The sequence below is a fragment of the Aspergillus sclerotioniger genome (assembly GCF_003184525.1).
Source record: "Aspergillus sclerotioniger CBS 115572 chromosome Unknown BO94scaffold_47, whole genome shotgun sequence".
In the NCBI taxonomy this organism is placed as follows: domain Eukaryota; kingdom Fungi; phylum Ascomycota; class Eurotiomycetes; order Eurotiales; family Aspergillaceae; genus Aspergillus; species Aspergillus sclerotioniger.
This window is the reverse complement of record NW_020291037.1, coordinates 93,698-114,784: the sequence shown is the minus strand read 5'-3', so window position 1 is coordinate 114,784 and position 21,087 is coordinate 93,698. Positions and strand designations below refer to the sequence as shown.

At 53.0% G+C, this 21,087-nt stretch overlaps 9 protein-coding genes across 9 annotated transcripts; 6 read left to right on the top strand and 3 right to left on the bottom strand.

The window, feature by feature from the left end:
- Positions 1-291: 291 nt before the first annotated feature.
- On the bottom strand, positions 292-1,972 carry BO94DRAFT_307010 (putative extracellular exo-polygalacturonase). The gene is made up of 2 exons (XM_025606796.1): positions 1,341-1,972; positions 292-1,272 (listed from the first exon to the last, which is right to left on the bottom strand). Exons 1-2 carry the CDS (start codon positions 1,754-1,756, stop codon positions 465-467), a joined length of 1,224 nt encoding a protein of 407 aa, XP_025461968.1. The 5' UTR covers positions 1,757-1,972; the 3' UTR covers positions 292-464.
- A 222-nt stretch (positions 1,973-2,194) lies between these two features.
- On the top strand, positions 2,195-3,928 carry pmeA (putative pectin methylesterase). The gene is made up of 3 exons (XM_025606795.1): positions 2,195-3,074; positions 3,143-3,255; positions 3,306-3,928. Exons 1-3 carry the CDS (start codon positions 2,632-2,634, stop codon positions 3,731-3,733), a joined length of 984 nt encoding a protein of 327 aa, XP_025461967.1. The 5' UTR covers positions 2,195-2,631; the 3' UTR covers positions 3,734-3,928.
- A 194-nt stretch (positions 3,929-4,122) lies between these two features.
- BO94DRAFT_590880 (uncharacterized protein) lies at positions 4,123-4,966 on the top strand (the record flags this gene model as incomplete). Its single annotated transcript, XM_025616068.1, has 3 exons — positions 4,123-4,245; positions 4,296-4,491; positions 4,548-4,966. The coding sequence occupies 3 exons, from the start codon at positions 4,123-4,125 to the stop codon at positions 4,964-4,966; spliced, it is 738 nt and encodes a 245-aa protein (XP_025461966.1).
- A 371-nt stretch (positions 4,967-5,337) lies between these two features.
- BO94DRAFT_528117 (thermophilic desulfurizing enzyme family protein) lies at positions 5,338-6,786 on the top strand (the record flags this gene model as incomplete). The annotated part of the gene is made up of 3 exons (XM_025610411.1): positions 5,338-5,633; positions 5,722-6,195; positions 6,260-6,786. The coding sequence occupies 3 exons, from the start codon at positions 5,338-5,340 to the stop codon at positions 6,771-6,773; spliced, it is 1,284 nt and encodes a 427-aa protein (XP_025461965.1). The 3' UTR covers positions 6,774-6,786.
- Positions 6,787-7,625: 839 nt separating this feature from the next.
- On the bottom strand, positions 7,626-10,169 carry BO94DRAFT_503721 (2OG-Fe(II) oxygenase). Its single transcript, XM_025609488.1, is given in 6 exon segments — positions 7,626-7,981; positions 8,039-8,213; positions 8,232-8,502; positions 8,569-8,965; positions 9,019-9,843; positions 9,905-10,169. The coding sequence occupies 6 exon segments, from the start codon at positions 10,019-10,021 to the stop codon at positions 7,793-7,795; spliced, it is 1,974 nt and encodes a 657-aa protein (XP_025461964.1). The 5' UTR covers positions 10,022-10,169; the 3' UTR covers positions 7,626-7,792.
- Positions 10,170-11,564: 1,395 nt separating this feature from the next.
- BO94DRAFT_540411 (putative glycosyl hydrolase) lies at positions 11,565-12,825 on the top strand. Its single transcript, XM_025612911.1, has one exon. It carries the CDS (start codon positions 11,589-11,591, stop codon positions 12,720-12,722), a length of 1,134 nt encoding a protein of 377 aa, XP_025461963.1. The 5' UTR covers positions 11,565-11,588; the 3' UTR covers positions 12,723-12,825.
- A 594-nt stretch (positions 12,826-13,419) lies between these two features.
- BO94DRAFT_503713 (uncharacterized protein) lies at positions 13,420-14,615 on the top strand. The gene is made up of 2 exons (XM_025609487.1): positions 13,420-14,050; positions 14,099-14,615. The coding sequence occupies exons 1-2, from the start codon at positions 13,543-13,545 to the stop codon at positions 14,488-14,490; spliced, it is 900 nt and encodes a 299-aa protein (XP_025461962.1). The 5' UTR covers positions 13,420-13,542; the 3' UTR covers positions 14,491-14,615.
- A 285-nt stretch (positions 14,616-14,900) lies between these two features.
- Positions 14,901-18,949, top strand: BO94DRAFT_570001 (general amino acid permease; the record flags this gene model as incomplete). The annotated part of the gene is made up of 11 exons (XM_025614770.1): positions 14,901-16,187; positions 16,242-16,390; positions 16,948-17,099; positions 17,153-17,260; positions 17,317-17,427; positions 17,480-17,585; positions 17,634-17,796; positions 17,841-17,923; positions 17,975-18,184; positions 18,239-18,877; positions 18,901-18,949. Exons 1-11 carry the CDS (start codon positions 15,363-15,365, stop codon positions 18,947-18,949), a joined length of 2,595 nt encoding a protein of 864 aa, XP_025461961.1. The 5' UTR covers positions 14,901-15,362.
- A 94-nt stretch (positions 18,950-19,043) lies between these two features.
- On the bottom strand, positions 19,044-20,561 carry BO94DRAFT_579480 (SNG1 family protein; the record flags this gene model as incomplete). The annotated part of the gene is made up of 1 exon (XM_025615270.1): positions 19,044-20,561. One exon carries the CDS (start codon positions 20,559-20,561, stop codon positions 19,062-19,064), a length of 1,500 nt encoding a protein of 499 aa, XP_025461960.1. The 3' UTR covers positions 19,044-19,061.
- Between the last annotated feature and the right edge of the window lie 526 nt (positions 20,562-21,087).

The following is a 21,087-nucleotide window of genomic DNA, read 5'->3' as shown; positions in this document are numbered from 1 at the left end:
GAGGGACGGCGTTGAGGGAGCCGCGGATATGTCTTATCCCGGATGGCGGGTTCTCCAGCTTGAAGTTGCGGAGATGCACCAGCGGCACTGGCTGAAGGGTCCCGTTCCACTCTCACCATAATATGCTACTTGCTGATTGCGGGGAAACGGAGAATACAGGGTTGCGATCGCCGACAAATCAGCGATGGCGCCACATGTTGAAAATTCTGCATGAGTGCTGAGTCGTCTTCACCCCGCTGGCGAGTTTGGCTCGATACTAGGGCCTGGGAGCAGTCCTACTGATTTCGTCTATGGATACCTGGGCACTATTCACGGGAATGACGGTATTTTATGATTTCCAGATTATTGTGCACTGACTGTTTACAGTCACTTTCCCCGTGGCTCCCCACGGTACAGACTGATCAATCACAATGACGAAGATCGGCAGCACATGGGCACCGAGATCATTCTTCTAGCGAAAGCCCTTAGCCCGAAGCCCCCGAGGTGCAAGTCACGCCAAGGTCCGATGGGGTATTGGCGCACAGGACTTCCGCATCTCCCGAGGGCGCCTTGACCTCGAATCCACTGATGGTGATGCCACACTTTCCGTCCGCACCGCAGTCAATGTTGGCCACAACCGGGTCATATTTATCACTGGTCGTGCCACTAAAGCCCGACACGGTAACATCCGTCAGCTGCGCGTTGCCAGGATGCTCTTCGCAGTAGTCGTCATCCTCGCCATAGCAGCTCTGGATCTGGAAGGCGTAGTCGGAGTTTTCGACGGTGAAGTCGGTGAACGTCACGTTGCTGACAGTCGACACGCCGTGGCTGTCCCCACTCGGATAAGTCTTGATGCCGGCCGCTTTGGTGGAGTTGATCATGGTAGCTCCGGTGACATAGATGTTCTTGACCGAGTCGGCGTTGGACTTGCCCAAGGACCCCACGGAGATACCATGGGAGCCAGTGCAGCTGATCGTGTCCACGGTCACATAGTTGGAGCTGGGCTTGAAGGCCACGCAGTCGTCATCGTTGACGACGGTCACTTCGGTGATGGTCACATAGGTACTCTCGCCGATGTCGAACCCGTCCGTGTTCTTGGCCGGGTTGTCCGACTTGGAGGTCGCATCCATGCGCAGGTTCGAGAAGGCGATGTTTGTGGCGGCACCCTTGACGGAGTTGAACACATTGGGAGGGTTCTTCTGGCGCAACCCGGAGATTTCGATGTTGCTACCACCGGTGATGTACAGGAGGGTGGGCCGCTTGTAGCTGCTATCCTGCGCAAAGAGGTCATACCTGCAGGGGAATCCGTCAGTGCTGTTTCCTCATAAGGGGTCTTAATCCCGAGGTGGTCAATAACGCACGCATCCTGGCCATTTCCATCAATGACACCAGAGCCTGTCAGCGATCGCAGCTTCAACCCATCCACATCGGAGACGCTGATCATGGCGGTTCGGCCGCTCCAGTAGTCGGTGTCACTGGCGAATTTCAACAGGCCTTCCACTTGGATGTCGCAATTGCTGCACTTGCCCAGATCCAGAACACTGTTGAGATAATATGTGCTGCCCTCGGGAAAGACAATGGTGCCCCCGTTTCCGCATGAGGTGAGAGCCTCGGTGATGGCGGGCACATCGTCAGTTGAGGAATCCCCGCTGGAGGTTGGGGTACAGACAGCACGAGGGTGAATGGCCGTGTTTGGGGTGTGTTGCACCCTGGAGGGAGCAGCATTGCTGAGGCCAACAATGGCAAGAAGGAAGAGACTGCTGTATGGCGCCATCATGGAAAAGCTCTGCGACAGGTGTTATTGACGGCCTTTGTGGACTGGGTGGCGATGAGGCCGACGAATCTCTCCCACTATATACATCCCACATCATATGTTACAGATGACCCTGTCATGCCCGTGGTGCCGGATGGACTGGCAAGTGGATCGAGTGTCAGGTTAGCAGCATCAAGGGAAGATACATGCCGAGGCAAGCCTGTCATCTCGGCTAGGGCACTCTGAAACAGCCAGGGCGCGTAATTCCACGACGGAGAAACTGGCCTGCCCAAGCTCGGCTAAATCCGCCGTTACAGGGCCCGTGTCGAGGCATGGCAGGGTTTCATTCCCGCCACGAACAGGGGACCCTTCCTTCCCTCAGCCAAGAGGCCGTTGGATCCTTCGAGTCACGCTGAAACCCCCGCCCACGAACGCGTGACTGTTGAAAGTTACAGGGTCAAGCATTGTCGATCCGGATAAATTGCGAGGGCCAGAGCTGGCCCTCCCCCCTGGGCCATGGAGCTCCTTGCAGCTCCCTGATGGAACCCCGCCGTTGATTCTTCACGGACGGCCGTCGGGGTGGCCGGAGCGTTCCTGAGAGGGGCTGATCCCATGTGAAACACGGCCGTGAGCCGTGTCTATTCATGGAATTGTGGGGATAATTCTCCGGCAATGGCGTCCCTTGGCGCTTGGCAGCTGTCAAACCACTCGGTGTTCCTGCAGCAGGAATCGTCACCGGGTCCTCCGGAAATGTCCAGACAACGGTCGAGGCCTTGCTGCGTGGTCTCCCGCAGGAGGATATATAGTCACCTGGGAGCCTGCAAATCTATTCCCTCTTCTGGGATACTGCGCATCAGTTCCTTCTCGCTGCATCATACCAAACCTGCAAGAAGATCCCAATGCATACATCATATCTCCTGAGTGCCCTTGTCGGGCTGGCTGTCACGGCGACCGGAGCTCCCACGGACACCCTCAAGAGGAGGGAGAGCCGGACGAGCGCCCCTTCGGGCTGTTTGACGGTCGGCTCGGATGGCACCTACTCCACCATTGGAGACGCGCTTGATGCCCTGGGCTCTTCCACATCGTCGGCCTGCATTTATATTGCCAGCGGCACATATGAGGAGCAGCTCACCATCGACTACGCGGGAAGCCTGACCATCTACGGCGAGACCACCGACACCGCCACGTACAAGGATAATGTGGTTACTATCACCCACACTATCTCGTCCGAGGATGCAGGTTCCCTCGACAAGAGCGCCACGGTGAACGTGGTCTCCGATGGGTTTAGCATGTACAATGTCAACGTGGAGAATGGATATGGCAAGGGGGAACAAGCTGTCGCGTGAGTCAGATTTCCCTTCTTTTATAACGGAAGCGATGGGTGCGTGGCTAATCACTATACCTAAATAGTCTGGTCGGAAACGCGGATGAGCTGGCCTTCTATGGCTGTCAGTTCATCGGGTATCAGGATACCTTGTATGTGAAGGCCGGCACGCAGTATTACTCTAAGTGCATGATTGAGGGTAAGCCTTCGTCAGACTATGGGTAAATATCGATGACTAATCACCTGCAGGTGCTGTTGACTACATCTTCGGGGATGCATCTGTCTGGTTTGGCGACTGTGACATTGTTTCGAACGGTGCCGGTGCCATCACGGCCTCCTCCCGCGAGACTACCTCCGACTCGGGCTGGTACGCGATCGACAACTGCAACATCAAGGCTGCGTCGGGAGTCTCCCTCAGCGAGCAAGTCTATCTCGGTCGGCCTTGGCGGGTTCTGGCTCGTGTTATTTACCAAAACTCGGTCCTGTCGGATATCATCAACCCCAAGGGATGGACGACCATGGCCGAGGGAGCGACTCCGCTGTACTATGAGTACAACAACTCCGGGGCGGGATCGAGCACGTCAGAGCGGGAGTATGAGACTTCGATCTCGGCGGCGGTGGACATGACCACCGTCCTGGGTTCGACGTGGGGGGATTGGATTGATCGCAGCTACTAGCTGGGGGCTCAAAATCGAGACGAGCACCTCATCCGAAGGTTAATGAGACCATCGGCAGATCACCCGGCCGAGAGGACATGGTCCCTGCACGCTTCTCTGCCTGGCCCTGTCTTTATCGATACTCTTTTGATTTGACCACAATCATCATCTACCGGCCTTTGTGCCTTGAATTTAAACTCTACTTGATTCGTAGGCTCGTTACGCCGATCCTGAGTTGATCCCGTCTTTTTCCTGCTCGCCACTATAACTTCAGATGGCGCAATGGGAATCTACAATCGGATACTATTCCTTATAACCTCACCAGGGGATAATTAGTACTATTTGGCTGTCTATTTCAAGAAGAAGCAACTTCATACAGCCAACACAGCCGCATCAACCTATCCTGCCAAATGTCTGCCACCACAGCTCCAGAGACGACTGCAGAGGGCAAGAATGTCTCGCACGCAATCGACATTGAGCAGCAAGGACCATCTACATCAACAGCAATAGCTCCCAAGTCGCTCGGGGCAGGGGTAAGTCCATTACTAGTCATCTGCACCGCCAGTCACTAACATACCATCAGTCCGCCTTAGCCCTGGGCGCATTCGGGACTACTCTGACCACCTTATCTCTAAGTCTGATGGAATGGCGCGGCGTGACCATCACCAACGTCTACGTGGGAAATTTCTTCTTCATCGCCGCGTTCGGACTGGTCGTCACGGCGCAGTGGGAATTGGCCGTGGGAAACGGCTTCGCGTACACGGTGTTCAGTGCATTCGGTAAGCCCCATCCATGTATCCCACTCAAAGCCCATAAACTGATCGAACAATGGCAGGCCTCTTCTACGCCGGCTACGGCGCCATCCTCACCCCCGCCTTCGGGGTAGCCCAAGCCTATGGCGACGACACCGCACAATACAACAACGCGCTGGGGTTCTTCATGATCCTTTGGACGGTATTTGTATTCACCTTCCTCATCGCGTCGCTGCCCAGTAATCTCGCATACATTGCCGTGTTCTTCCTGGTGGATCTGGGGTTTCTGACCGTGGCGGCGAGTTACTTTGCCGAGGCGGATGGACATCACGCGTCGTCGGTGGCGCTGCAAAAGTCCGGGGGCGTGTGTTGTTTCGTGGCGGGATTGATTGGATGGTATATTGTGTTGCATTTGTTGTTGAAGGAGAGTATTGTCGAGTTGCCGTTGGGGGATACCTCGCGGTATTTTGCGAAGACGCGGAAGAATAGCCGAGCAGAGTAGTTAGTACCTAGGAGTAGTGTTCAGCGAGGTCCATGCACTAAGTAGCCTGAATCGACCAATAAATGAGTGTTCCACCCGATAGACTCCTTGTTAGCGGTGGTGTCATTCTCAGCCGGATAACGACATCCTCCTCCACTCCACATCCCCCATCTCTCTTTGTTGGCTGTCGATCCATGATGCGATATCTCTCTGCAGGAACTGTAGATGGCGTGATCTTTGCGCGCCATTTGCAAGGTTCCTGCGCCATTGCTTGATTTTGAGTCCATTCCATTTGAACACGATATATACCCTCATCTCGCCACTATGGGCCACAGCAATTCATTCCCACTACCATTCAAATCACTCTACACTCCTAGTACTATCATTGCATCATGACCCACTCAGACATCCCCGCTACCGACCCTGCCGTCTACGATTCCTACCAGGCCAAATGGTCCTCTCTGCCTGATACCGCAGACGCCTGGCTGGCCCGGGCGCGTGAAGTGGCTCAGGTGCTCGCCCAGGATGCAGCCCAACGCGATCAAGAAAATAAGTCGCCGCGGGCGGAAGTTGTACTGCTCAAGCACTCTGGATTATTGAAGCTGCTGGGCCCGAAGAAGTACGGTGGAGGCGAACAGCCCTGGGACATAGGATACAAGGCCATTCGCGAGGTCGCCAAGGGAGATGGGTACGCATCCTCATCCACACCACCCGACGCCCCTTTTCTGAAGAACAAGAAGATAAGAAAAAAACTAAAAAGACTAACCACCATACAGATCCATCGGCATGCTCCTAGGCTATCACCTCCTCTGGTCCACGACCGCCAACATCGTCGGCACCCCCGAACAAATCGACCGCACCCATCAACGGATCATCACGAACAACTACTTCGTCGGCGGGGCTGTCAACCCACGCGACAGCGATCTCAAAATCACTTCCGACGGGGAAGACATCGTCTTCAACGGGGTCAAATTCTTCAACACAGGCGGAGTAGTCTCCGACCTGACCGTTCTGGAGGGTGTCCTGGACACCACGGGCGAACACATCTTCGCACTCGTCGAAACCAGACAACCGGGGATCCAGTTCGCACACAACTGGCATAATATTGGACTCCGCTTGACCGAGTCAGGAGGTGTCAAGATCGAAAACGTCCGTGTCCCCTGGATAGATGCCCTGGGGTGGGATGCTGTTTCTAAGACTCCGCGCGAGGATGTCCTAAATATACCTTTCGCCAGCCTCTTACTACCCACGTAAGCCCCCAATCGCCTCCTCTATCAACTTTACCCCCAAATCTAACCACCCACCCACCCACAGCATCCAACTCGTCTTCAGCAACTTCTACCTCGGCATCACCCAAGGCGCATTAGACTTCGCAAGCAAATACACCACCACCACAACCCGAGCATGGCCCTTCGGCGGCGACAACAAGTCCTCCGCAACCGAAGAATTCTACATCCTGGAACGATACGGGAACTTCTTCGCCCATGTCCGCGCCGCCGAGGCATTAGCCGATCGAGCCGGGACTGAACTTACAACACTATACAGCCAACACTCGAGCAACCGCCCCGGACTAACCGCCCAACAACGCGGCGAAGTAGCCGAATGGATCGCCAGCGTCAAGGTAGTTACCACGGACGTAGGATTAAGAACCACATCCGGGATCTTCGAAGTGACAGGGGCACGAGCAACATCTCTCAAGGTAGGATTGGACCGATTCTGGAGGGATATTCGTACCCATACGTTGCATGATCCGGTAGCGTATAAGAATCGGGAGTTGGGACGGTATGTTCTCTTGGCAGAGGTACCGGAACCGAGTTGGTATACCTGATGTTACTTCCAGGGATTCTTCAATTATAAATATAATCAGTACTATGGGATACTTCACTACTGATAAAGAACCCACTAACCATGCCGTATCTTCCGACATAAACACCTGGTAACTAGACCAGAATGGATACCTCCCAATTATGGAAAATAGACACAAGTCGTTACCAGGTCTATATTCAACAAACCGATATGAGAGATTCAACAACCACACCAACCACACCAACCATGCTCCAATAGTCCTTACAATTATACTCAGCTTATACTCAGCTTTTCTAGTCTTAAAATGAACCTTGACATAAATAGTACATACCATCTCCACTCTTCCAAAAAAACTATCTGCTTAAAATCCCAGAACTAGTATATAATACCCAAGGTCTAGAAAAACATCAAGCTCATATATCAAACTTCTATGCCTATGCCTCTGTATCAAATAATTTTATTAGTTACTATTCGGCAACTATATACCAAAGTGGTCTCAAGTGGACTTGTCTAAACTCTTTGATGGAAATCCCGTAGAATTTCACTCCCCTTACCTAGTGGTGTGTAGAAGGCTCCTTAGTAGGATCCTGTATTAGAGTCTGAAGGGAATAATCTGCGGGATTGTAGGTGAATACTTGTATGAGATTTATGAATCATGAAACTAACGCTTTGATCAAGCATTGGGTGCTTGAAGAGATGGTTTCTGATGGCGTTTGTAAATAGTTGAGATTCTGCAGGTACACCTCTAAAGCTGTAGATAGGAAGCATGGCAATAGTAAATACTGGTGTGGTGGTGACCGGGCTGGTATGGATGTAGTGCTCCCATGCATCTTCATAGCATTGAATGAATGAGGACAGCCCCGAAGAATCCTGGGTGAAAACTACCAGGCGATACATTCTTAAGTCTCACTAAGTTAAGCAGACAACGTAGCAGTGATCGAAAACACAGTAATCAGGGATTCAAGAACTTTTTTCTCTGTGGTTACCATGATAGGTTGGCCACCCTTCCTCCCTTTTGCTGCCCGATCCCCCAGAATCCCTCTATTCTGAGGGCTGGCTGCGGACACTGAATGGTGGAATGACAGCAAGGATTGCAGCACACGAGTAACGAGTACCCAACCCAGCTTCGTTTCCGTAGGTCATGTGTGTAAAGGCCATCTCCTCGTGTTTCGGTTCGGTGATCCAAGTGATGCCGGGGAGGTAGTATGACGGCCAGACCTCAGCGCCAATCTAAGTTAAAGAGTTAGTATGTGAAGTCATCACCTGAAAAGCAGTAGGGGTCAATACCACATCAATATCTTCCTCTTCCCATCCTCCTGTTTCGGTGGTGAAATACTTCCGGAACTCCGGTCCAACACGGGTCCCTTCGGCCTTGTTGAAGCGAGCCGGAGGTGTGGGCAAGTCATGCTTATTTCGGAAAATATCCATACCCTCTAAAATAGGTTGTGTCGTCAGCATCCACCTCACAGCTCAGTAGGACGTCAACTTACCGGATGATGGGCGAGGGCTATATGAATGCTCGTAGCGCAGTTTCGCGTCCTTGATTTGCCCGGTGATACCCAAGGCATCATTGCCAGGCCCGAAGCTTCCATTTAACTCCAATATAGGAACCACGCTGACCTTGAAACCGAGCGATTTGAGCACGGCATAAACAACAAGATCAGCCCCCTTGAAAGCTTGGGGAAGCTGAAGCCCAGTCTTATCGGAGGCGTGGGGATAAGCGTGGGAGCAAAAAATGCCGAGTACGCCACCTGGACCGGTCAGTGCATGTTACAAAGAAATAAGAGGGTGTAGAGGGGCGCAAGCGCTCATGGTACCTTCTTTCATAAATCCCGGCGTTCCGAGCAGGCTTTCGACGAGACCATACAGTGACAATGACCTTGGCTGGATGGTGCTGCTGAGTCCGATCTCGGCCTCAACCCTCTCCGTCATCTCAGTCACGTCTCTCACATAGAGATTGTATGTGAGAGTGATCCGGTCTCCACGGGTGATGGTCTCAATTTCATGTTCACAGTCAGAGTAGAAGGCCGCCCACTGGATCGTCGAGCCACTCTGAGGGCTCCAGTCAAAGTTGGTTTCCTGTCCATTGTGGCGTACAACCAGGTTACCTCCCTCGAATTCGCACGGCAGGCAAACCACCAAGGACCCAATCTGATGCTCAGAGCGAGGGGTATCGACATGCTTGCGGAAATGCCCGGATGGTCCAGAGTAGACCTACAGATGTCATTAGTTTTGAATTAATGTTCAAGAAGGAAGGGAATACAGACATTCAACTTGTATAGTTCGACACGGAGCTTCCGAGACCGCATGCTGCTGATATCAGGAAGCAGAGTCCGCTCGACGATGTCGACGATTCCGAAATCTGCTGGGTGGAAAGTAGTCGCAAAATAACCCGGGTCCAGCTTTCCAGCCCTGCGATACTCCGGGTCGAGAATATCTTCTCCTCCTCGACCAAAGCTTGCAGGCTGGCAATCGGCAATGAGGCTTCCGACAGGGCCAGTGAGATTGTCTGTAACTGGCAGGTCCAGCGAGTGCGTCGTTGACTTGTCCTGGGTTTTCCAGTACACTCCCACCGCGGATGAGGTATTGTCGGAAGCAGAATGGCCCTCAGTCCTGTTGATCGGGATGATGCCCCCACAGGTAAAGGAGGCAGATGAGGTTTCGTTTTCTATGGCCTCTCTCAACTGCTGACACGCTTCAGTAAAGGCAGCAGACGTGAGGGCGGATGCTCCGGTGGTCTTTTTCTTCTTCCCTTTGGAAGGCTGTTGAGGAAGAGCGATCAGGGTCTCCAGCATAGTTCCCCCAAAGCTGCCAGTAGGGTCTAGCTGGTCAAGCTGCTTCCCGACGGCGTCCCATCTCTGGCTGAACTTTGGTTTCAACTTGGGGTCATCCAAAACATCGAGAGCCGAGTCCAGATATCCTGGCACTTGATGATCCAAGCTGGTCTTCAAATTGAAGGCGAGCCTCTGCATTTCGCTGGCGTTGGCGGCCTTGACGGCCTCGAGGTCCGGTGAAAAGCGATGGCGTTGAGAAGGGTCCAGCTTGAGGACGCCGACCAGGAATTTGTCAATGCAGGGGTCCATATTGCCCTCCTATCCGATTGTGTTAGCAATACATAGAGAAGAGCCGTAGAATTGGGTTGGGGCTGCATACCTCATCCATGCGCTCCTTTGCCCAGGTCTCGAGCTGGGTCAGGATGGCACTGACTGCGTCGTGGCCCTTGTTCTTATCCACGGAGGGACGGTTGGGGAAAAGCCTGACTTGACCCATGGCTGAGGATCCAGGAAGTAGTAGGTTGGAACGGGATTGAAGGAGAGTAGATGGTTTGAAGAGTAGATGGTTTGAAAGCGAAACCAACCAGATTGAAGATAGAGAACGAGAAGACGGGACAGATGAGCTAAAAAAGAGTATATATAGGGATGGCGGGGTTAATGACGATGAGTTCAGCGTGAGGCCACCGAAGGGGCGTCTTAGGCAGCCGCTGCCGCCTGGCTGCCTGGTCGAGTTACAGTGAGGTCGGAATGACTCGTTGCTGCAGGGGTAAACGCCGTACTCAATTCAGACTTATAACGTGAAATTCATGTAATGATACCAACCGATGAATTGAGGATCTATTTGTCTCCCCCAGAACGCTTCTTTAGACAGTATTGGAGCGAGTAAGCACTGGTAATCTCTAAACTACAACCTACGGTCGCCTACAGCTCAACCTATTGCAAAGTCTCTTAGTAAGCGTTGTGTAACGTATGCTGGAATCCCCTAGTCGAAGGCCTCTGAAGGGCCATGTTAAAAGCCCAATACTTTATTCAGACAATAAGTCTATATCAATAATCTAGAAACATATAGTATAGATGAGGGACTATTACTAGTCTACTAGTAGGGTCCATTCCTCGGGTTGATCCGGGGAAGCGGATGATCCAATCAGAGCTCGAGCAATGCGGAATTCCTCCACTGTCAAGATCGGCCCTACGGGTGGAATTGCTCCGCACTAACACACACCTTGTTCAGGTCAACCAGATCATGCATTGAATTTCTCGTAGGAATCACCCAGTATTGAATCCACTCAAGTCAATCAATCTATCCACAGTGGATGTAAACTCACTGATCGGCAGTCCAGTATCCGAGCCCTACCCGATCCAAGAAATATCAACCTTGATTTCACTACCAGGCTGATCATATATGTGACCATGTCATGTTCAAGTAGGGAATTATCTCATCCTATCCACGGTACATTAGTGACTATGGGTCTTAACTGTTGTGGCGTGGGCCAGCCTGGAGGCAAGGGTACCGCGCTTGGGATTGCCGATACTTCCGTCTCCAGAACACAATAAAGACCGTGATAGTGAATAAGATCAAGTACAATGTGGTGTGGTGCGTGATCAGGTTCATAGTTTAATATATCATCATCCAGATCCATTATGTAGATGCCGTGTGCCAGCATGCCTAGTTTATTAAGCCTATATAGGGAAAACTTGTATACCATCAGTTGTGATCATTTTTAAAATCTTTATCCGACTCATCATCCGGTTGAATACCACAATGTGAGGCACTGACCCACCTCGGCGCCTATGTTTGGTACAACAATGGGTGTTCTTCTTCTTGAGTCGCCCCAGTTTAGCCGCCACTCCGACGATTAAACTTCTAGATCGAGTATTGATCGGCATCCCCTGAAGATCCTTTACCCGTCTCGGTCGATGCCCTGGTTTCAGGAACACCCGCCGTCCGTTCCATCTGCCGGAGGTTCGATGTCCGGGCGTGCACCAGCCAGCCTTAAAAGGCCTGGCCTGGTCTGTCCCTGGCATAGCATTATCGTTAGCATTGACAGATCAAACTCATTACAATGGTCACATTAACAGCATTTCTCCTCCTTGAGGCTGCCTCTATCGTCGCAGGCGCTCCCACACAAGTTTCCAACGATTCCAGCACTTCGTTCCTAGCCAATGCCAAAGCAGGTGTGACCACGCTGCAGACATGGTACAACCAGTCCACCGGGCTATGGGATACGACCGGGTGGTGGAACAGCGCCAACTGTTTGACCGTGCTGGGCGATCTCACGGCCTTAGACTCTTCCCTGCTCAATTCAAGCGCCGCGATCTTCAATAACACGTTCCTGCGAGCCCCCATATCCAATCTTGGTCAGTCGGTTTGGAAGTCCAATGCATCCAAACCCTTACCCCCTACCGGTGTCATCGAAACCCAAGGGTTCATCAACGAGTACTATGACGACGAGGCCTGGTGGGCGCTTGGCTGGATCCAGGCGTACGATCTCACCCACGACCAGCGATACCTCGACACGGCAGCTGATATCTTCGAGGACATGACGACCGGATGGAACGCGACTTGTGGAGGAGTCTGGTGGGATAAGAGCCACACCCAGAACGGGGCGATCGAGAACGAGCTCTTTCTGAGCGTGGCTGCTCACCTGGGACGACGGATTCCCAGCAATGCATCGTACTATCGCGACTGGGCGATGAAGGAATGGACCTGGTTTCAAAACAGTGGCATGATCAACGCAGAGAATACCATTAACAACGGACTGGATCTGACGACGTGTCGCAATGACAATGGCACGGTCTGGAGTTACAACCAAGGCGTGATCCTTGGGGGATTGGTCGAGCTCTCAAAGCTGGTCGGCAATACGTCATACATCTCGACAGCGCAGAAAATTGCGGATGCAGCGATACAGGCACTGAGCGATTCGGATGGGGTGTTGATAGAGTCCTGCGAGCCTGACTGCACCGGGGATGCGCCCCAGTTCAAGGGGGTCTTTATGCGAAACCTTCAGGCCTTGTATCAGGCGAGCCCTGAAGATGGAATCAAGGAGTTCCTCGAGACGAATGCGAACAGCATCTGGCAGAATGATCAGGGGAAGGACTCTGAACTTGGAGATTCCTGGTCAGGACCGCTCAGCAACGCGGATGCGACAACGCAGAGTTCAGCCTGTGATGCTTTGGTGGCAGCGGCATCACTTTGATATCTGCTTCTTGTCAGTGACGGATTGATTTGGAATGATATAGAACTCACATATGATTGTTACGAGATTAGACCGTGAATATGATACCCAACTTTGATGTGGGAACGTCCACTTCTTTGCATTCACCTAGAATGGCATCTCAGCCAGTGAAGATGAAAACAACGTGGTTCGTGTGACCTTGATCATTGACATAAGACAATGGTACTACGTAGACAAGGTACTGGAGGAACCTGCCGTGGAGGCTGTCAATGCGAGAGGAAGCCCGCCAGTGAATGAATCCCAGTTGGTCTTTCTTAATGACTTTCCTCTTCAAGGTTCCTTTCCCCTCCTTCCACCTTCATTTCCCTTCCTCCTCCTCCTCTCCCTCTTCTTATACCCCACTCTTCTTCCCTAATGCCCTTCGTTTTTTTGTAATTTCTTCCCACCAATTCTCCCTTTCCCGTCGATTTAACCTCATTCTCCTCTGCTTCCACCGTCCATGATTCCCGGGGGGTCGGAAATGGAAGTCCCAGTGCATGTGTTGGACGCAGAAGGGGAGATCATGATCACCCTGAGGAATGCCAACCGGCGCTTTGCCCCCTATGGCTATGATAGCGATACCGATACCGAGTCCGATACTCCCATCCAGAAGCTCCACCGGGGGATCGCCATGTCCGTGGATGTGGGAGTGCTGCCCGAGAGGTATCTCACCCCCGATCTCCGAACCGCCACGCTTCCCGCCCAGCCCGAACCGCAGGGGGCCGATGGGAAGGTGGATGGCATCTGGGTCGCCTACGGGGCCGAAGAACCTCGGAAACGAAGGGGCGCGCAGAAGGCTGCGATGGAGAATATGTACGACAAGGGCGAGGAAGAGGGGGACGGAATGGTGGTTCGATTCAAAGCCTCGGCCAGGCATCTCTCTTCTTCGTCGCCCTTCTTCCGAGCGCTACTCCTGAGCGGGTTCAGCGAAAGCATCAAATTCAAGGCGGAAGGGTCCGTCGCAGTCTCCACCAAACAGTGGGATGCGGATGCGTTTCTATATGTACTGAAGATCCTGCACTGTAAGCACCACGAACTGCCCCGCCAGGTGGATCTCGACATGGTGGCCAAGGTGTGCGTAGTTGGAGATTTCTATGGCTGCCAGGATGCGGTGCGCTTTGCGACGCAATGTTGGATCACCAAGTTGAAGCCGGTGCCCAACAACAAATATCGTCCGCTGTTGCTCTGGCTGTGGATTACCTTCTTTTTTAGAATGCCGGCGTCATTCAATGAGGTCACGTCGATCATCATCACACAGGGCAAGGGCGTGATTGGAACCCTGGGACTCCCGATCCCGGCCCCGATCATGGGTATGAATCCCTTCTCCTCAATTTCCGCGGAGTAGCTGACAGCCGTAGGCGCTATCAATAACCGCCGTCGGGAAGCCATCACGGACCTGGTCAACCATATCCACGAGGAGCATGAGCGATATACTAGTGGGGATCTGGGCTGCAGCTTTGAGTGCGGGTCAATGATGGCTGGCGGGATCGACAGGAACCTGAAATTTTACAAGCTGCGTCCAGTTGACGGGTTTGAGGCCCCCTACCACAACCACAGCTACATGTCGGTCGTCCGCACCATCGAGATGTTTACAACCCCACGCTGGTACGATGTCACCTCGACCTACAGCAGTTACGGCTACCAGTATACAGCCCATCAATGCCACGACTCGACCTATGCCTCTCTGCGGGATGGCTGGAACGGGCATCTGGATGGGTTGGAACTGAAGGATTTTGTCAAATTGCGATGATGCCCGCCGGTTCTCCGTTGACTTGGAGGCTCGAGAGTGCGAGATGTGAGATGGGACATGGGAGAGGTGAGATGGGAGAATGGGTTATCTGTCCGCTAGTTCTGATTTCTGATGTATTGCTGAGCATGTGTCATGAAGACAGCGCGACATTAATACCTAGGCTGAATACAATAATCGCGTTTGTTGACTCGTAACACGAACCACGTATTCTGCCTCAGGCAACAGAAACGGTCATGTGCGCACCAGTCCCAAACCGGTTAGTGGAGACAGTTGAAGAATGCCCAACTAGGAAAGCGGGCCCTAACCAATCAGAGAACTCCGTCGAGGAGGCAAGCCTTAGGCGTTGCCTCCCACCACAACATTTTCAGTCGCTACCATCCAAGCTGTTGCGATGGATCATCGGGAAATATCAGAGGCACGATGAGAATAATGCCGAGATCATCATCCAACGGCCTAGGCAAATCCGGCAAGGAGAGCCTGCCTGCCTCGATGACTCGACCCAAAAATGACACGAGTTCTTCATTCTGCGCCTGTCGTGAACAAACGAATCAACCCTCATAATATGAGCATCGAACACTTACACATCCTCGAATTCCCTCATGGACATTCATTATCCCAACACGCCGCCGAGGGTAGACACCTCCCAAGCTTTGCAACGGGTGCGCGGTGTCTCCACTGCCATGGGGACTACGTTCTCAAATCCAGGCTCATCATTGGCCACTTCCACGATGGCAAACGGATTGACCATTCAGACGGCCTCCGAGTGGATCCGTATCGGGGGATGAAGATAAGACCGGACGGGGACGGCGTGCAAAAACACGGGCGGAAAGAAAATAAAAAAAACGGCGTTCGGACCAGGCCAGCATCACACCATGAACTCGCCCCCGTCAACTGTCGAAAAACGGCTCCTAGCCACTGCAGAGCATCTGGTTGGGAGGAACAGAGCTCCGTGGGTACATCCAAATTTAGAGCAGGGCGTTGTGCCGGTCAAAGGCCGACAACTTCGGGCCTCGCAGGCCATTCGCAAGGGCGAGCTCTTGCTGGTGGACGTGCCCTATGCTGTGATTCCGGTGGTGGATGATCCCGCTAGTAGCGATGGGCTTTTGTGCAGTAATCCGGCCTGCAGTCGACAGACGCAATGTGGTTCGGGTCGGATAGCTTGTCCGAAGCGCTGTATTGCGGATGTAGTCTGGTGCTCGTCGGCATGTCAGGAACTGGATGAAGCGAGGCATGGGTTTGAGTGTACCTGGTTGCAGAGATATGCTGGGCCGGTGCGCGCGAAATGGGGCGAGTATGACTTTGGGATGTTGTGGCTGATTGTGCGCATTCTGGCGTCACGGCAGGAGGAGCTTCAACATGGTGGTGGCCATGTTAACGAAACGTCTCCGCGGTTCCAAGGTGGCTGGGATTCCATCCAGGAATTTTGTGGCTCGACGGAGAGCTGGTCGCACGCACAGATCCGATCATGGACTGCCTTGGTCAAGAAGTATCTGCGCAGTGGCCCGGTGCTTCCACATGATTTGACAGCCGATGAGATCGTGGCGCTCATCTGTCGGGAAGAGGCCAACTCTTTTGGATTGTATCCTCGGGAGACCGGTGTTTTTCCTGTTCCGGAGCCATCTGTGGATAGGGGAGATCAGTATGGCGCGGCCGTGTATCCTCGCGCCGCTATTGCGAATCATTCGTGTTGTCCAAATGTAGGTTTCGGCTTTCTGGGATCCCTTTGCTCTGGTATATGCTGACGGTTCTAGATCATGCACAAGCCTGACCATCAAGGTCGAATGGTCTTCACTGCCTCGAGAGATATCGCGGCTGGAGAGGAGTGCTGCATCTCCTATTTCGATCTGACCAAGCGGGTTGAGTTGAAGGAGCGACGAGACCATCTGCAGGGTCTGTTCCGGTTTGTGTGTGGATGTGATAGATGTACGGCCGAGGAGCCGTCGAATGAAGAGTCGGACTGGGTTGGGTTGCCTTTCGTGGAGTAATCTTGGACAGTACCTTGCGGGGAGCATTGGAGAATCCCCATGTTTGGAAGATAGACCTTGGTTCGATTGTTGCTTTTGACACAGTGGGCGGGCATCATAGAGCACCGGGCTGGCCCGGTGGTTATATATACTCAACGAGAGAACTGATTTCCGCACAAACCATAAAGATTCCACATCTCCAAAACCATCTCTCAAAATCACCAATCCATCAACATAATCCAACCTCCCATCTCGTATTCCCACACCCCTTATCAAGCAAAAACAAGATCGATGATCCGATAATCGGGGCTATCTCAAGATCCCCCCATCTCATAGGTCGAACCCCGCCTGGCGCGCCTGCAGGACGACGCTCCCAATGCCACCATGTGGGGGTGGCACAAACACAGCGACGCTCATAAGCACGATGCATCCACGTCCCCGGTCGGGAAAATATCGCTGCTGTCAACCATACCATGACGACCAAGTTACACAGCACGGGCGCCAGCACCGCCGAAGTCAGCGACCATGAATCCCAATCACAATCCCAAGCCAGCCCGATCATGGCCTCAGGATCGCAGCATCTGCACCGCAAGCTGCGCGGCAAGGAAGTACAGCTCTTTGCGGTCGGAGGGGCAATTGGAACCTGTATGTCGGGATGCCGGGATGATTCGATCACTGCCACTGACCGACCGTTGTAGCACTCTTTGTCCAGATGGGCGCTGTATTACCCAAGGGGGGCCCAGCGGGGCTGTTTCTGGGCTTTGTTGCGTACGGGACGATTATTTTGGCGGTGAACCAGTGTTTTGGTGAGAGATTCCTTATCCAAAGGCATGAGTGGAATGGATGATTGACGCAGGTGAAGCGGAAATGGTGTGTTACTTGCCTATCCCGTCTCCGTTTGTTCGGTTGGCGGGTCATTGGGTCGATGATGCATTGAGCTTTGCGATGGGGTGGAATTTCTTCTTTACTATGGGTATGTTTATTTCCGGTTTGTGTCATATGATATGGATTAATGGTGGGAATAGCTCTTGGGATCCCATACGAGATTGTCGCGCTCAATGTGCTTCTGACCTACTGGACGGATCGTGTTCCTGTTGCTGCGGTGGTGGTGATTGTGATGGTTCTTTATGCGTAACGTCCCCAATTGCAGTAAATCGACAAAAAGGCTAATGGGGATAGGATCTTGAACACCCTTACAGTTCGCTACTTCGGCGTGTCTGAGTTCTACCTCTCATTCTTCAAAATCATTTTAATGCTGGGTCTGATTTTGTATACCTTTATCACGATGGTGGGAGGAAATCCGGACCACGATGCATACGGCTTTCGATACTGGAATGATCCTGTAAGTATACCACCTGACGAACTACCCATCTGACCAAGATACAGGGTGCATTCGTATCATACATCGTCCCTGGCAGCGTCGGTCGCTTCTGCGGTGTGTTGGTATGCATGGTTCAAGCATCCTTCACGTAGGTACAGCCAATTCTCTCGCAACTCAGTACTAGTACTAATAGCAGCAGAATGGTCGGCCCCGAGTACATCTCCATGGCAGCCGCCGAAGCCGAGCGACCCCGACGGGTCATGCGCAAAGCCTACTCGTCATTCGTCTGGCGTCTAATGCTCTTCTTCATCCTGGGGGCACTTTGCATCGGCATCGTGATTCCCTACAACGATCCCATCCTGGCTGCCACTCTCGCCGGAACCCGAAAAGGCAGTGGAACTGGAGCAGCGTCCGTACCCATACCCCCACCCCCCCAAAGTATTCATGCTAACCAGGTCAACAGCTCCCCCTACGTAATCTCCATGACGCACTTCAACATCCCTATCCTCCCCTCAATCATCAACTTCCTAATCATGACCTCCGTCTTCTCAGCAGGAAACAACCTCGTCTTCTCCGCCGCCCGAACCCTCCACGGGATGGCCCTGACGGGCAAAGCCCCCCATTTCTTCTCCCACTGCAACCGCCACGGCCTCCCCTACAACGCCATCCTCTTCTCCCTGTCCTTCTGCTGTCTCGCCTTCCTCCAAGTCAACACCTCCTCCGCCACAGTTCTCACCTGGCTGGTGGGGGTAATAACAGCCTCCTACCTGCTCAATTACCTCGGGACCTGCATAACATACTTACACTTCTACTCTGCTCTCCGGGTGCAAAATATCCCCCGCGACATGCTTCCTTACAAAGGTTACTTCCAACCCTACGCAGCGTGGTACGCTGTCTTCGGGACAGGAATCATGACGTTGATATTGGGATTTGAGTTGTTTATTCATGGGGAGTGGGATACCACGACTTTTTTCTTGGATTATACCATGGTGGGGTTTTTTGTTCTGGCGGGGGTGGGGTGGAAGGTATTTAGGGGGACGAGGTATGTTTGGCCCCGGGAGGCGGATTTGGGGGTTGGTGGGTTGAGGGACGAGATTGATGAGTATGAGAGGGTTATGGGGGGAGGGGAAAGAGGGAGGGGTGGAGGGGGGTTTGGGATGGGTTATTTGAGTAGTATACTCTGCGCATTTTGGGTTGTAGATTTAGAGAATTTGGAGTAGCGAGTGTGTGTGTAATGGGGGTTATATTGATGATATATAGCGTAGATAGATATAAGGTTGGGTGATTTACTCAGTATACGGCAAATCAAAAGCCGGCCCCATGCTCTGTCGACTAGTCGTGGCCCTTTCCAGCCGTGACATTTCCTGTTTGATGCGGTCGCCCAGAGCTTCTGTGTCTGTCTCCTGGCGTTGCAGTTCGTCTGATTCCGCGGCTGTTCCCTCTCCAGACGCTTCTGGTGTCTCCTCAGACCTCTTCTCTCCCTCTCCCTCTCCCTCACCAGCAACAGCCAGTCCCTCCTTCTCCGCCTTCGCTTCCTGCGCCAACACGGCATAATGCGCCCTCCGATACACCCCCACCGTACTCACCACCAACCCCACCACCTCATACGCAAACAACACCGGCAACGCGTACTCCAACTGCGGATTACATCCCCCGGACCAGATATCCACCATGATTTGAAACACACTATGCGCGGGGAGAGCGTATCCCCATTGATAGAAACCGGGAGATAATTCAAACGGTAACAGAATCGAAGTGACATTCAACACCACCCATGATATCAACGCCATGGGTACCACCGGCGGGGGAAGCCAAATGGTAAACATGTCTAGAACTAGGAAATTGAGATGAGCGAACAGCCACAATGTCATCCAAGTGAGCATGTACTGCCCTCCACTGACGTGCCAGCCATGCCTGAAAGCCCAGATGGCGCCGGTGGTGCAGAGGGACCCGATAAAGGTGTATGTGACTGAGAGGAGTTGGCGGGCGATGGCGATGCGGTGGGCGTCGACGGCGACATAGAGTTGGAATTGCTGGTATAGGCCGTTGAGGTAGCCGAGGTAGAAGAATTCTTGGATTAAGATCAGGATGATCACTAGAGTGTTGTAGATGAGTCGGGAGCCTTGGGTGGTGGGTTGGAGGTTGATGGAGGATAGGGTCCAGGGGTTGGTCAGGGCGGAGATGGCGGCGGTGTCGGTGCGGTTCATGGTGTCGAGGATCTGGAGACCGTTGGATTGAGTGTAGGCGATGCGGGCTGCGTTGGAGAGGGATTGCAGGGTGGATTGGATGCTTGAGTCGATGACTGTGGGATAACGGGCTTCGTTCCATACTAGGGTGAGGATGTCGCTTGGGTTGTAGCTGGTGGCGGCAGTGCCGCCGGTGAGTGTGGCGGATAAGCGGCTGGAGGCATTGGGGGAAGTGTAGAGACCTCCCCAGTAGTGGATGTTGCAGACAGAGGAGATGATGGAGCTGGGACTGGGATATGCGTCTGGGGATTGCTCCTGGAGGGTTGGAAAGCCGGACCCTTGTAGCTGTTGGTAGGCGGCGCGGATGGCCTGACCGATTGCTCCACCGTCGTAGTCCACGAAGACGACATTGAGGTTGTGGATATGTGTGGTTTGCTGGAAGATGGACCCAAATAGGTAACAGAATAGGCCCAGGAAGAGCAGCTGCAGGATGAGCAGGTTGATGGTGGCGGCCTTGATGACGGTCAGGCGCAGGGGCCGCACCGCCGGGTCGTGGATGCTGCGGTGCGGGCGATGTCGCGCGGCGGGATAAAAGGCCATCGCGGTGCTGTTAGGCAGATGGACAGATGAAGGGGTGACCGGGAGGAAATTCACGTGTCGTGGTAATAGAGTTGCATCGTAATGGTGGTGGGGTTAGTCATCGCCAACGACACGAGGGATCCATGGATACGAGGTCGGGCTGGCTGGGCAAGCCACTGAGCAACGTTGGTTCGGAAGCTACCAGGATGAACATGCCATTAGTGCCGGTTATATTTTCTCTAACAACTTGCGAGGGAGTCATGCTTTTCACAGTCATCGTTCATTAGCATCCCACAATATCACTGATGGCGGTAGTATACCACACCCATCAAAGTCATCATTCCCGACCAGAGAAATTGCCTTAGAATTGTTCTAAGTGTTGGGCAGAAAGACAACTTTGAAAGACAGAGAGGAGATAGTTATATGAAGGGATGACTAACATGTCAGTGAAAGTGAATGGGCCCAAATACGTAACACTGACTACACTTTACGTCCCTCCAGGCGTAGAGTTGATTACCTCCGTACAGACTTGTACCCACGACAACCT